The sequence below is a fragment of the Syngnathus typhle genome, linkage group LG12 (genome assembly GCF_033458585.1).
Source record: "Syngnathus typhle isolate RoL2023-S1 ecotype Sweden linkage group LG12, RoL_Styp_1.0, whole genome shotgun sequence".
In the NCBI taxonomy this organism is placed as follows: domain Eukaryota; kingdom Metazoa; phylum Chordata; class Actinopteri; order Syngnathiformes; family Syngnathidae; genus Syngnathus; species Syngnathus typhle.
Genome location: NC_083749.1, coordinates 11,894,325 through 11,909,143, shown reverse-complemented (window position 1 = coordinate 11,909,143; position 14,819 = coordinate 11,894,325). Strand labels below are relative to the sequence as shown.

At 46.5% G+C, this 14,819-nt stretch overlaps 1 protein-coding gene and 1 long non-coding RNA gene across 4 annotated transcripts; one reads left to right on the top strand and one right to left on the bottom strand.

Annotated features, from left to right (window-relative positions):
• Window positions 1–8,411: 8,411 nt before the first annotated feature.
• LOC133163473 (uncharacterized) lies at window positions 8,412–10,239 on the bottom strand. Of its 2 annotated transcripts, XR_009716396.1 has the most exons (3): window positions 9,758–10,172; window positions 9,501–9,643; window positions 8,412–8,751 (listed from the first exon to the last, which is right to left on the bottom strand). It is a non-coding gene; the product is annotated as an uncharacterized LOC133163473 (long non-coding RNA). The 2 variants fall into 2 exon arrangements; XR_009716397.1 differs by lacking the exon at window positions 9,501–9,643 and having other exon boundaries at window positions 9,758–10,239.
• Window positions 10,240–10,671: 432 nt separating this feature from the next.
• On the top strand, window positions 10,672–14,412 carry LOC133163472 (sepiapterin reductase-like). Of its 2 annotated transcripts, XM_061293408.1 has the most exons (4): window positions 10,672–11,182; window positions 11,273–11,325; window positions 11,455–11,563; window positions 11,979–14,412. In XM_061293408.1, exons 1-4 carry the CDS (start codon window positions 10,891–10,893, stop codon window positions 12,167–12,169), a joined length of 645 nt encoding a protein of 214 aa, XP_061149392.1. In that variant the 5' UTR covers window positions 10,672–10,890; the 3' UTR covers window positions 12,170–14,412. The 2 variants fall into 2 exon arrangements, with proteins under 2 accessions (XP_061149392.1, XP_061149391.1); XM_061293407.1 differs by having other exon boundaries at window positions 10,690–11,182; window positions 11,273–11,563.
• Window positions 14,413–14,819: the final 407 nt, after the last annotated feature.

Below are 14,819 nucleotides of genomic sequence, written 5' to 3'. Positions count from 1 at the left end.
ACACGTCATCAGATACCTGGCGCACTTGGATCTTATCTTAGCAACCACGCGGGGCTGCAGTACTCCAGGTGGCCTGGAAAACATGGTGCGGACTCTACTCCTACACGGAGCGGACTCCGACACAAGACGGACACCGGGTCGCCGGGAAAACACGGAGTGTTAATTTCTCCAGTACGGAACGGACACCAACACGGAGTGGATCTTACTCCAACCCAGAGTGGATTGCACTGCATGCGGCACAGAAAACGTGGAGTGGATTTCTCTCTACTTCGCCCCCTACCTAAACACAGCCCCACAGCCACAATCAAAATGGATCTCCTCAACATCCAAGCACTCACCCGTAAATCATCATTTATTCACGACCTCATCCTGGACAAAGGCCTAGACATAATGTGCCTGACTGAGACCTGGCAACCACCTGATGTCTATCAATCCCTCAATGAAGCCTGTCCCTCTGGTTATAGATACATAACTAAACCTCGCAGCATTGGCCGTGGCGGTGGCCTGGCTGTACTCCACCGTCTTGATCTAGAGCTGTCCCCCCTCCCTCTACCTGATCACTCCTCATTCGAATCCCTTGCATTCAAATGTAAACCTCCATATCCCATCACAGTTTTACTTATTTACCGCCCTCCTAAACCAAACTCCTCTTTCATTCCAGAACTACACGATCTACTCACTACCCTCTGTACCTCCACTTCCTCTAATCTAATCATACTGGGTGATGTTAACATCCACGTCGACACCCCCTCCAGCCCCCCTGCCTCTGACCTGTTGCAACTATTGGACTGTTTACACCTCACCCAATATGTAAATGTCCCCACACATGACAAAGGGCATACACTTGACCTTGTCATCTCCTCATCGGCAATAAGCAACCTGCAAGTTCTCGAGGTCGGTGTGTCTGACCACAAACTTATTCAAATGGAACTTCCTTTCCCACGCCCCCACTCCAAACCCAAGCGGCAAATCTCATTCAGAAATTTCAAAAACATCAATCAAGACACTATAGCACAGGACCTCCAGTTTCTCTCCTCCTCCTCTGCAACCTTTACATCAGTCAGCAAGGCAGTGGACCATTACAATAACTCTTTGGCCAAACTTCTAAGTATCCATGCCCCCCAAAAAACCAAAACAGTCACTTTTTCACACTCAGCCCCCTGGTACACCAGTGAGCTGCGTCTGTTGAAGTCAACTGGGCGCATCCTGGAGCGTCGTCTTAAAGCCTCAGGACTGACCGTGCACAAACAGGCCTACAAAGAACACCAGAAGGCCTACTCAAAAGCCCTTGGGACTGCACGTGCCCAGTTCTATTCCAATATCATAAACAATACCCCTGGAAACTCAAAACAACTCTTTTCAACCATCAACCACTTTCTCAAACCACCTCACACCACTCCAACAGAATCCTCAGAGGTAGTGTGCAATAACTTTATGACCTTTTTTACCGCTAAGGTTAACAACATCCGCACCCAGCTCCTCTCCTCTTCTGGCCCCACCACTTCACCTCCTCCCCCCTTCCTTCCACCCGGGACAGTCCAGCCTCTCCGCTGCTTCTCTCCTATCTTGCAGTCGGAGGTAGAGGACATCATCAAAAAGATGAAACCCTCCACATGTGCCCTGGACCCTTTCCCCACAGCCCTCATTAAACAACAAACCTCAGCCATTAGTCCCCTAATAACCAATGTCATCAACCTCTCACTCCAGTCTGGCTCTGTACCCCCTGCACTGAAGACTGCCATTATTAACCCCCTGCTCAAAAAACCCTCGCTTGACCCGGACAACCTTGCCAACTACAGACCAATATCTAAACTCCCGTTCCTCTCCAAGGTTCTGGAAAAAGTGGTAGCTGCCCAACTTCACACTCACCTTACCCGCAATAACATCGCTGAGAAATTTCAATCCGGGTTCCGCTCTGGCCACAGCACTGAAACAGCACTTGTTAGGGTCACCAACGACCTTCTCATGGCTGCCGATGCAGGCTCCCCGTCACTTCTCATCCTGTTGGATCTGTCCGCTGCATTTGACACTGTCCACCACAATATCCTCCTTAACCAGCTTCACTCCACTGGATTCTCTGGCACTGCTCTAACCTGGCTTCAGTCCTACCTCTCAAACCGGACCGAGTACGTTTCCCTGGGGGGGAAAAAATCCGACACTCACACTGTCACCTCCGGTGTCCCCCAGGGATCTGTACTCGGTCCTACCCTCTTCACTCTCTACATACTACCCCTCGGCAATATAATCAGGAAGTTCGGCATCTCATTTCATTGCTATGCGGACGACACCCAGCTATACCTCAAACTTGACCCCCCGCCCTCCATAACCCAGCCTTCTCCATCTCCCTCATCCATCCTCTCCCTGTGTCTGGAGGAGATAAAGGCGTGGATGAATCTCAGCTTCCTGCAAGTTAACAGTGACAAAACCCAAGCCATGTTAATTGGCACTCCCCATCAGATCCATACCTGCCCAATAACAAGCATCTTATTCGCCGGTCTCACTATTCCCCTCTCAGCCACTGTCACCAACCTGGGTGTGAAACTGGACCCTCAACTCAACCTTGAGTCACACATAAAACACATCTGCAAAACCTCCTTCTTCCACCTCAGAAATATCTCCAAACTCCGCCCCACACTTACCCTGACGGATGCTGAGAAACTTGTCCACGCCTTTGTCTCCTCAAGGATAGACTATTGTAACGCACTCCTCATCGGGATCCCTAGCAAGAGCCTCCAGAGGCTTCAGTACATTCAAAACAGCGCTGCTAGGATCCTGATGGGGGTGCGGAAAAGCAATCACATCACACCCATCCTCCGTTCTCTGCACTGGCTCCCCATCAAATTCCGAATTGATTATAAGATCGCCCTCCTCACTCACCATTGTATCCTTGGACATGCTCCCCCATACCTCAAAGAACTCCTTGCCCCAAAACCTGCCACCCGAAGCCTCCGCTCATCCAATTCACACCTTCTCCACGTTCCTAAAACCAAGCTGCGCACCATGGGCGACCGAGCCTTCTGCTATACAGCCCCTACACTGTGGAACTCCCTCCCCGACCACCTAAGAGCACCCCAATCCACTGACTCTTTCAAAACTGGACTTAAAACTCACCTTTTTACCTTAGCATTTCCGTAATTTTTCTCATATCTTGGTTGTCGTCCAGTTGTTCTAAACTTGTCCTTGTTTTGTTTTCTTGTTTTTTATCTGCCATGTAGCACTTTGAGATTCCCCCAAATGTAAAGTGCGTTATAAATATAATTTATTATTATTATTATTATTATTATTATTATATACATTTTTCTAACAGTTGGCATAACGTGTGTCGGCTGGCAATGGCATAGCAGCAATGCTGTCTGTCTGTCACTCACTCACTCATGAATCTTCGTGAACGACCAATCAGCAGCGCCAGCGAGCGTTAGATGGAGGAGGGACTTTACGAGTCAGTGACATAACTTCCCGTTCACGAACGAGTCGTAAAATTGCATTTCCCATTCACCAATGAACTAATCTGTGAGTGAACGAATCAGTGAGTGAGTGATTTGCATGTCCAGATCATTGTGAGAACGGATCAGTGAAGGAACGAATCCTGACTTTCTTGTTCGCGAACGAGTCAATGAGTGAACTGCCTTCCCGTGCATCAACGGATCAGTCAGAGAACATGTTGCGTCTCCTGGTGTGAACTATGTAAGCCAGAATGTAGATGTATTATTTACTTATAGTAGGTTTTAAATAACGTGTATGCATATACAGGACTGTCTCAGAAAATTAGAATATCAAAGTCAAAGTCAAAGTCAGCTTTATTGTCAATCTCTCCACATGTCACAACACACAAAGAGACCGAAATTACGTTTTTCTCTATCCCACGGTGACGAGACACATAACACGATAGACATACATGTACGCGACACAATATAAAAACAAGAAGGCAAAAATTCTAACAATCAATAGTAAGAGTGATGAATAAATAATAAATAAACAGATAACACAATAAATAACGGAGCCAGCAAGCATAGCGCAAAAGTAAAAAACATCATAAACAAAAAGGCACAAACAATAAATAAGAGTAATAACAAATAATAAATAATAAGAGCCAGTGTGCATTCAGACAGTTCAGACAGTAAAAGTACAGGACGCTACGCAGAACGGGGGAGCGAGTTCAGGATCCTAACAGCCTGGAGTATGAAGCTGTTTGAGAGTCTGGAGGTGCGGGAGCGCAGGCTTCTGTACCTCTTCCCAGAGGGCAGAAGCTCGAACAAAGAGTGAGCGGGGTGACTCGCATCACTCACAATCGTGGTCGCCTTGCGGGTGAGATGGGAGGTGTAAATGTCCTTCAAGGAGGGGAGCGAAGCACCAGCAATCTTACCAGCAGTGTTCACTATGCGCTGCAGGGCCTTCAAGTTGTAGTCAGTGCAGCCGCCACCCCAAACAGCAATACAGCTGGAGAGGACGCTCTCAATGGTGCCGCGGTAAAATGCAGTCATGACGGCCGGAGGAGCGCTCGCTCGCCTAAGTTTCCGCAGGAAGTACAGGCGGCGCTGGGCTTTCTTTGCCAGTGATGCGGTGTTGGTGGACCAGGAGAGATCCTCACTGATGTGCACCCCCAGGAACTTGGCGCTGCTCACTCGCTCCACCACAGCACCGTCGATGGTCAGCGGCAGGTGTTGGGTGTGACCCTTCCGGAAGTCCACAACAATCTCCTTGGTCTTGTCGACGTTCAGCAGGAGGTTGTTGTCCCTGCACCACGTGGTCAGAAGGTCAACCTCCAGCCTGTATTGAGTCTCGTCTCCCTTGGTGATGAGACCCACCAGAGTCGTGTCGTCAGCAAACTTCACGATACGGTTGTCGCTGTAGGTTGCAGTGCAGTCATGCGTCAGGAGGGTGAAGAGCAGCGGACTGAGCACGCAGCCTTGGGGGGCCCCCGTGCTCAGCGTGATGCTGGCGGAGATTTTGTCGCCAACACGTACTACCTGTGGCCTCTGACAGAGGAAGTCCAGTAGCCAGTTGCAGAGGTAGGTACTGAGGCCCAGCGCGTCAAGTTTGCTGATGAGGCGTTGTGGCACAATGGTGTTGAAGGCAGAACTGAAGTCCACAAACAGCAATCTCACATACGAGTCCCTCCTCTCCAGGTGGGTGAGGGCCGAGTGGAGGGCAGAGCAGATGGCATCCTCCGAAGACCGCTTGGCTCGGTACGCAAACTGGAAGGGGTCAATGGTGGGCGGGAGAACGGATCGGATGTGCTCCATGACAAGCCGCTCAAAGCACTTCATGATGATGGCCGTAAGTGCCACGGGGCGGTAGTCATTGAAGCAGGACGGAGCGGGTTTCTTCGGCACAGGTACGATGGTGGCAGCTTTGAAACACGACGGGATGATGGCCTGCTGCAGGGAAGTGTTAAAGATGTCCGTGAAGACATCCGTCAGCTCACCAGCGCAGTCCTTCAGCGCCCGACCCAGGATGTTGTCAGGGCCCGCCGCCTTACGGATGTTGATGGCGGCAAGCGCCCTCCTCACGCTGTCGGCGGAGAGGCACAGGGGCAGCTCGTGTGAAGGGGGAGTGGCCTTCAGCGGGCAAGTGCTGTTCTGAGCGTCGAAGCGAGCAAAGAAGCGGTTGAGGTCATTGAGCAGACGGACGTCGCCTTCACAGCTCTGCGGCGCGGGCTTGTAATCCGTGATGGTCTGAATGCCCTGCCAAAGGCTCCGTGCGTCCCTGCTGTCCTTGAAGTGGGCGGTAATTTTGCACGAGAACGCCCTCTTTGCTTCTTTGATGCCCCGGGACAGGTCGGCCCTCGCAGTCCTCAAGCCAGCCTCATCCCCTGCTCTAAAGGCTTTGTCCCTGGCCCTCAGCAGCCTGAAGACAGCCCCTGTCAGCCATGGCTTCCGATTAGCCCGAGTGACGATGGATTTTGAGAGAGTCACATCATCAATACACTTCCTGATGTAGGAGGAAACAGAGTCAGTATACTCCTCAATGTCTGTCCGATCGTCGCAAGTGGCAGCCCTCCTAAACATGTTCCAGTCAGTACAGCCAAAGCAGTCACGCAGTGCATCAGAGGCACCCTCAGGCCACACCCGTACCTGCTTGCGAACCGGCCTGGACGCTCTCACCATTTGTCTGTATGCGGGCAAAAGCATAACAGTGATATGGTCGAAAAGCCAAGATGGGGGAGGGGGGCGGCTTTGAAAGCTCCTTTATGCGAAGAGTAGACCCGGTCCAGGAAGCTGTCGCCACGCGTAGGAAAATTAACATGCTGGTGAAGCCTCGGAAAAACAGACTTCAGGTTAGCATGATTAAAATCCCCAGCGAAGATGGTGAAACCGTCAGGGTGCGCTGTCTCTTGTTCACTGACAGCCTGGTACAGTTCACTAAGAGCCGCGACCCTGTCGCCTTCGATGTTGGAAGGCGGGATGTAAACCGCGACTCGCAGAATCGCGGTAAATTCCCTTGGCAGGTAAAAAGGACGGCACTTAATGATCACGAACTCCGCCAGTGGCGAGCAGTGCTTGCATACCACTACAGAGTCCCGGCACCATTCGTCACGGATGTAGACGCATATTCCACCTCCACGAGATTTCCCCCCTTGTACAATGGCCCGGTCCGCCCGATAGCACGCTAGCCGCTCCAGATGTACGGCAGAGTCCGGAATGTTGACAGTCAACCAAGTCTCAGTGAACACGAGCACACAGCAGTCCCGCACTGTCCGGTTTGTAGATTGCAGCAGGCGAATGTAATCCATTTTGTTGTCCAGCGATCGAACATTCGCCAGAAGAATGGAAGGCACGGCCGGGCGAGCAGGGCTGGCCGCCAGCCTGGCCCGGACGCCCCCGCGTTTGCCCCTCTTCAGCCTACTCGCACACCGCTTTCGACGCTTCCCAACCGGGGGAGGAATAGCAGACGAGCCCGGCGACGCTTCAGGACGTAGCAGTCCGAGCTCCTTTGATGTTCCCGCATCAAAGTCCAGAACTCGACAAAACTCGCTTTTGCCGATGTCAAGCAGAACCTGCCTGCCGTACTTGTAGCACGACTCAGTACGACGAGACGAACAAAAAAAACTGCCGGACAAACACTCATTAGACGGACAAAACACCGTTTGGGCGGGACAGAGAGAGGTCGCTGCGTATGCACGCGCCGCCATCTTGAATATTGTGGTTAAGCTCTTTATTTTCTGTAATGCAATAAAAAAAACAAAAATGTCATACATTCTGGATTCATTACAAATTAACTTAAATATTGCAAGCCTTTTATTATTTTTATATTGCTGATTATGGCATACAGCTTAAGAAAACTCAAATATCCTATCTCAAAATATTGGAATATTTTAAAGTATTAGTTTATAAAGTAAAAAAAAATAAAAATCAGAACGGCTGCGCGCAATGGGCGATCGCAACAGCCGCTATATGGTTCCCCGGTCGGTCGGAAATGAGAGAAATTAGCCTCGTGTGCACGCCGTGCACAGCTGCGCGCTAGCTGCAGCCGCTGAAAATCTCCCCTTCCCTCCTCTTTGAAAATGCACAAAGTCCGACCAATGAAGCCGAAAAAAGTTAAGCCGAACGCGTGGAGGTGCACTCGGGCGTCGCGCTACGGTTCCCCGGTCGGACGGAAATTACGAAAATTCGTGCACACGGAGTTCCACTCAAATTTTGAAATAAATAGAATATTAGAATATAGAATATTTTCTAAGTGTCTACGACGGCGCTGTCACAACAATGCGTCCGGCGCGCTGCGGTTCCGTGGTGGGACGGAAATGACGAAATATCAGCCTCTCCAGCCTGGAGATCAACTAAAATTTTGGAATTATTTCTACAAGTGTCTGCGACGGCGCAATGACAATAATGAGTCCGGCACGCTGCAGTTGCGTGGTCGGATCGGAATGGCCGCGCGCAATGGCCGATCGCAACGGCCGATCGCAACGGCAACGCGCAACGACCGCGCGCAATGGCCAATAGCAACGGCCGCACATATTCTCATTAGTTCATTTGATTGTGTGAGATGGTGCTCCTGATTCCTGATTAATACTTTTTTGAATTGGATTTAGTTCTTCATGTTTGAGTAGTTTGAAAGGCAGTCAGTGTAAAAAGCAGATAATGGCGTGTAAGAAATTCCTTTAACGTGTGATGTGTTCACTGAAACCACACGGTATGTTGAAAAACTTGACATTGACTTATTAGGATCACAAATAAAGGGCGCACAATTCTGTATAGACCTGGTTACTAAGAACAGCTTCCATATCTGTTCGAGGAAGCGCTAAAGTTTGCACCAGTTTTTGCAAATCTTTAGTAAATTAGAGTAAGTGTTTATGAGGTACTCTATTGCTTCTATTTTATATAAAACTGAAAGAAAGTGCCCACAAACACTGAATCTCCTTAGTGCTTGAGGACTGACTACTACATTATTGTGTTGGAATGAAGACTCAATTGAACATAGTCTATTTATTATTGCATCATTTAGGTTTCAGATTATGATTTGATATGAAGGTGGACATTAGACATGCCAGATGCCAGCAGTGAAAATGATTCCCTTATATTATGAGAGCAAAGCAACTATTAACTCAAACGAACCAATTACACCAGAATCACAGTTTACAATGTCTTACGATGAAAAAGGACAGGACCAAGCGCCAAAATACTTGAGGAACAATTCAACATCCAAAGAAGCACTGGAGAGAACCAGTTTTATTGCAGGTATTTCCTCAAGTTCATCAAGCATCTTCGTGAGCAAAAAGTCAGTGAGACCATCTCGCTCATGCACCACATCCTTGAAAAACACAAAAGTAGGTTAGCCTGGCAGATTGATTATTAGGAAGCAACCAAGTGTATGAACAGAAACACCTAAGTACAAACAGTAATACCGCAAACATATATTCAGAGTTTAGAGTTGTACATTAAATGCTCACCACAAGGACATGTGTGACAGATGCCAGACTGACATGGGGTCGGCAACCCAAAATGTTCAAAGAGCCATATTGACCCCCCCCCCCCCCCCCCCAAAAAATCATACCTGTCTGGAGCCGCAAAAATCTAAAAGCTTTTTATAAGATAACATAGACTGTCAATACATGAGCTGTATGCCTACTATTAAAATAATTACGTGGGCTACGTAAAGCAACAAAGCGATGCAAAACGTCGCCCCTGGATAGCCAGCGGACTTTGTTGTGCAGCAGGAGATCGGCATTCGCTGGCAACTTCATCTAGCAATTCACGGAACTGGCAGTGGTTTAATGCTTTTGTGATTATTTTGTTCACAATATGGATGACAAGGTTCATTACCCCCATACACTCCGGTGGGAATGTTGAATGCAAGCAAATTTCGATCCAATGCTTTCCGTCGTAAAGTCATAAACTTTTGCGACCCTCTCATGCGCCGTCAGCAGCGACTGAAATCAGGTGGCCAGCATGTATCTCTGTCATTTAAACACTGCAGCACAGCCTCGCAGATGTCCTCCCCCCGTGTTTAGCCTTTTAGTGGTATCAATTTCTTCTTGCGGCCCATTAGAGTTCACGTACCTCCATAGCAGAGCTGTCTATTCGATATTGGTCGCGTCACACGACTCATCCATCACAGGCAATTGAGAAAGCTGGACCTGAATTGATGTCCTTGATTTGCTGATCGGTGATATTGTTTGCCATACAAATGACCATTTCCTTTACTGTTTTTGCGGAGAGAAGCATGTCTTTAATTTTCTGACTGATCTCGGTTTTGTTTTTGAAGTCCGAAAATAGGCACTCTGATATTTTAACGAATGAATCCTTCATGTACTCACCATCGGTAAATGGTTTTCCGCGCTTTATTATCTCCCGGGATGCAACAAAACTTACAGCAGTAGTAGAGTTAGAAGATGCAATCCACTTCTTGAAACTGTATTTTTGTTCCTCAAATTGTACCTTTCCTCTCAGTTCCAACTGGGTGACCGGCAGAAAATTTAGCATGCTTTAGCTGAAAATGTCGCTCCAAATTTCTCTTCTTGTTATATTTGACAACTTCTCATTGCAAATCAAACATTCAGGCAATCCTTCAGCATTGCCAATGAAAGCAAATAGTTGAGTCCATTCTTACTTAAACCCTCTGGTCTCATCAGCAATCTTTCTCTGTTTGCCTTTTGAACCCATGGCCCTTGACTCACACACCTGTTTGTTTTCAACTCGCCTGTGCTGTGTCGCTTGCTATGACGCAATTTTGCGCCATTCTGAAGTTTGATATTTTTTTTTATATTTGTAAGTACATACATTTTCTACAGCATAAGAATGTTTGTCTCATGATTACCATCTAAAAAACATATTTAAAACAAAACAAAAAAAACAACATATTTCTCCATTTTCACGCATTTTTGCAAGAGCTCCAGGGAGCCGCAAGGGGGTGCTAAAGAGCTGCATGCGGCTCTGGAGCCGCGGGTTGCCGACCTCTGGCCGAGGGTGACCAGACGTCCTCTTTTTCCCGGACATGTCCTACTTTTGAGCCCTAAAAAATGTCCGTAGTTAACCAGTCCTCCACTGTGTGCCTGCCTCTGACTTACTACTACTTTGTGTGTGTGTGTGTGTGTGTGTGCGTGCGTGTGTGTGCGTGTGTGTGTGTCTGTGTGTGTGTGTGTGTGAGAGAGAGAGAGAGAGAGTGTGTGTGTGCGCGTGTGTGTGTGTGCGTGTGCCGTGGTACGTGTGTGCGTGCGTGTTTGTGTATTTTAGTGTGACCACAAATGTAAGAGTTTATTTCATGCGATGTTAGAAAATGAGCCATGTCAAAGTAGCGTGAAACCGAGAGATGGCGATACAGCAACAAGTGACAGCTAGCCACGCCTATTGAACACAAGAAGAACAGTCACAAATAAGCGTAGCAAGCTGACAGCTGGGAGAAATCGTTTAGTTCTACCTCCTTCATTCTTGTATTCCTCGCGTTGCGCTAATGGAGCATCTTGGCCGAGCATTGTGCATCATCACCGGGGCGTCCAAAGGTTTTGGCCGGGCGCTTGCAAAAGAGATGGCGCGGGTGGTGAAGCCCGGATCGGTGTTCGTCCTGGTAGCCAGATCTGGTGACGAGCTGCAGACTCTCAAGACTGAGTTGGTCGAGTCGGAATTGGAGGTTCGCTGCGTGGTGTTGGATCTCTCCCAGATGGAAGCACCAGAGAGGGTCGTCCAGACCGCGAAAGAGTCTTTTTCACCGGACATAGAACATGTTATTCTCGTTAACAACGCTGGTAAGATCAGTATTGTGTTTTGTGTTTGTAATTATCTTGTTACCATCTTAAATATTCAGTGTGGCTAATTGCCTCATTCTGTCTGCTCAGCGGCTCTAGGTGACGTGTCCCGATTCACCAAAAGCTTTACCAGCATGGCCGAGGTAGACTCCTACCTATCTTTCAATGTCAGCTCTGCTTTGTGTCTCACTGCCCGCGTGCTGCAAGCCTTTCCAAAGCAATCAGGTTTGTGCCGCTGCGTGATCAACATCTCCTCACTGTGCGCGCTGAAGCCGTTCTCCTCTTGGGTGCTGTACTGTACTGGCAAGGCGGCCCGAGATATGATGTTCAAGGTTCTGGCAGAAGAGGAGCCAGACTTGCGTGTGCTCAACTATGCTCCAGGTGGGTGGGTGGCGGGACGCTTGGTTATATTTATGGAGCTGATGGGGGTTAAAAAATACGCAATTGATTTTTTTCCTCAATATTACAACAGAGATTTTTTTGAAGGTCCTCTTTACGTGTATTTTTTAACAAACACAAGCAAAGATTCGTTTGAATTACAATAAACAATATCAACATTATTACACATTAACAGTTTGAAGTGGAGGAGGATTGTTTATATTGGGCTTGTAGGATAATCTTTTTTTTCTCCTTGATGTTGTGACTGAGAACTCATGTTTTACGTTTGTTTGTTTTAATTTATATGAAAAAAAAAAGATACAGATAAAACCTATGCGCAAAGCATGCTGTCTCAAATGCCAATATTCTGTTACTATGTTATTGTTGATTGTATTTTGTTTCGCTCTTTTTTAACCAGGTCCATTGGACACAGACATGCAGTTAGTAGCCAGGACCAGAACGGGGGAAATGAGCTTAAGAAAGGCGTTTGCCGACATGTTTGATGAAAGCCAGCTGCTCACATGTGAGACATCATGCGCTAAGCTGATGAAGCTGCTGCTGGAAGACAAATACAAATCAGGAGATCATATTGATTTCTATGACATGTAGGACCTGCAGCACATTACAGAGAACACATCCATTCATTGAGTGTGGACCTGACTTTTTATATCTTGAATGTGTCATATTGTTACACTCACATGTATAATGTAAGACGCATTTAGTTTGTATCAAATCAACGGCAAAGTATTTCTGAAGATCTGTTGTAGTAGATTGATCATACTTTTTAAGAAATTATTTTGAAAAGAAAGTGCCTGCCAGCATTCTAAATATATTGCAGGGCCTTTGTCTGAACTCTTAAAATAACTTTAATTTTGTTGCCTTAACTATCAATATTTCTTTCAGACGTTATATTATAAATTAGGGGTGTAAATCGCGGGTTTTGTCACGATACGATATATCGATACAAAGAACTACGATACGATATTTGCCGATATCTTAAAGCCTGCTGCGATTCATTCACGATATATCGCGATATAGTGCTCTACGATCGATTTTTTTTTTTTTTTAATAAAAAATATAGAACAATATCCTGATTTATAACAATTCATACGCAAAATCAACAAGGTACTGCAAACTCTTTATTTAGGAAATTACAAGAGTATTGTAGTATACAAATTGCTTACTTTAACACTGAACTTTGATGTCGTGTTTTTTCTTTAAATGTGCGGTGAGATTTGTGGGCCCTGAATATTTGATCACCGCATGGCAGGATTTACAAACTGCACGTGTCTTGTCCGTTGAGCCATCTTTTCTTTGCAATCCAAAGTGCTTCCAAACGAATGACTTGAAGCCTAAAGGGGAGCAAATTTCCTCGTCTTTTTGGACACTAGCCATAGCACCAGCCCAGGAGCCGCGTACTAGTTGTCGACTCCCCTTTCACGTGCGTGCTCTGCTCACAACACAACAACGCTGCGCGCACTGCTCCCGGAAAGAGAAAGCGAGCAACAATGAACTGGATTTCAAAATAAAGTCGCGTTTAATGTCCGAGGTCAAACACGGCGATATAAATTGATGTTTACGTTTAGCATCGATGCCAATAAATCGTAGAGCATTATATCGATTAATCGATGTGTATCGATGAATCGTTACACCCCTATTATAAATATATTCCATGGCCTTTGTCTGACCTATTATTAAAATAACTTTAATTTTGTGACTAACTATATTTCTTTCAAACGTTTCTATTTTGAAATTAACTGTCGTGCCTCTTTACCCTAATACACAGTAGTAGTACTAGTAGTCGTAGTATTAGTATCAGTAGTATTACAGTATAACTGACTTGGTTATGTGGTACGTAGAGTTCTGCGCAAATAGGAAATAGTAGTAAATAGTAAATACCAGCATGGTTAATGTTGACGTAGCTGAATTTCATCCGGGGGCTCGTGAAGGCAAATTAGATGTGCGAGAGTGGTGCAATTGGTCTAATGACTGCGGTCAAGCCAGCCCTCTCTCGTTTTCTAGTGGTCAAGCCAGGCACTCTTTAACAACAAGTGTGCCCTTATTCCAGGCGTTGCGGAAAAAGAGAGCGAAGGAAGAGAAGAATAAGTATTTACGCTAATAAATTCATTAAAAATATTTGAGGCATTGGAACGAAAATATAAGAGGTGTATCTCAACCAGGCCGTGTGGGAGTGTCATCCCTCAAAATTTGGGATCAAAAGGTCACATAACCTGGGAGCTATTGAGCTACAATGCTAATACTAAGAAGCAGGGCTGTGGACTCGGACTCGGTCGGACTCGGTCATTTTTGCCGGACTCGGACTCTGTGCTGATTTTGACCGAGTCCACCGAGTCCGACAATAAAAAAAAAAAATACGTTCAATTTTATTTTCATCATGCTGCTGAGAATGCGCGTAGGAATACTGTCCACAGCCCTGCTTGCTTGTTATGAAGACAAATTTAGTAGTTGCGTGCGCGCCCGCGCCTGCCTGCCTGCGTGCGTGCACGTACAAGACCCACAATGCCCCACGCAGCCAAGATGGAAGAACCCGGGAGCAGCGAGAGAACAATGTTTTGCCTCTAGATTTGGGGGGGAAACGGAGTGTAAGTTACGATCAATGCGGCCACGTTGAGTTGCACTTAGGCTAATGTTTACATTATGTACCAATGTCAAGGACGATTATGTCACCCACCTTATATCATTGATGTGTTTCGATAGTTGTGGGGTCGTCACTAATTATTTGTCTTTAGATAAATGTCTGAGCTATAATGGTGTAACTAATGATTAAAACTTGAAAGTATTTGTTTATTGTATTCGTTTATATGTTTAATAAAGACAAAGCCATCACAAAACTGTTGTAATTATTTAGATTTTGATCTAAATTAGCCTTGAATAAAGACTAAGCAGTCACATGAATTAACAGAAAAAAATGGACAGCCGGACTCGGACTCGGTGCAAAAATTCGACCGAGTCCACAGCCCTGCTAAGAAGTAATAAAATCATCAGAAATATTTAAAGCATTGGAATGAAAATCTAAGAGGTGTATCTCAACCAGGCCAATTGGGGAGAGTCGTTCTTCAAATTTGAGGTCAAAAGGTCACATGACCTGGGAGCTATTGAGCTAAAATGCTAATATTGGGAAGTAATACATTCACTAAAAATAATTGAAGCATTGCAATGAAAACCTAAGCGGTGTCTCTCAACCATCCCACGTGGGAGTGTCATCCCTCAAAACCTGGGGTCATAAAGTCACATGACC

Excerpts from the sequence above, each read along its gene's own strand:
- LOC133163472 (XM_061293407.1), top strand. The coding sequence starts at position 10,891 with ATGGAGCATCTTGGCCGAGCATTGTGCATCATCACCGGGGCGTCCAAA. Across the intron at positions 11,183-11,272 it reads TATTCTCGTTAACAACGCTG|CGGCTCTAGGTGACGTGTCC; the intron begins GTAAGATCAGTA and ends CTGTCTGCTCAG. Across the intron at positions 11,564-11,978 it reads TGTGCTCAACTATGCTCCAG|GTCCATTGGACACAGACATG; the intron begins GTGGGTGGGTGG and ends TTTTTTAACCAG.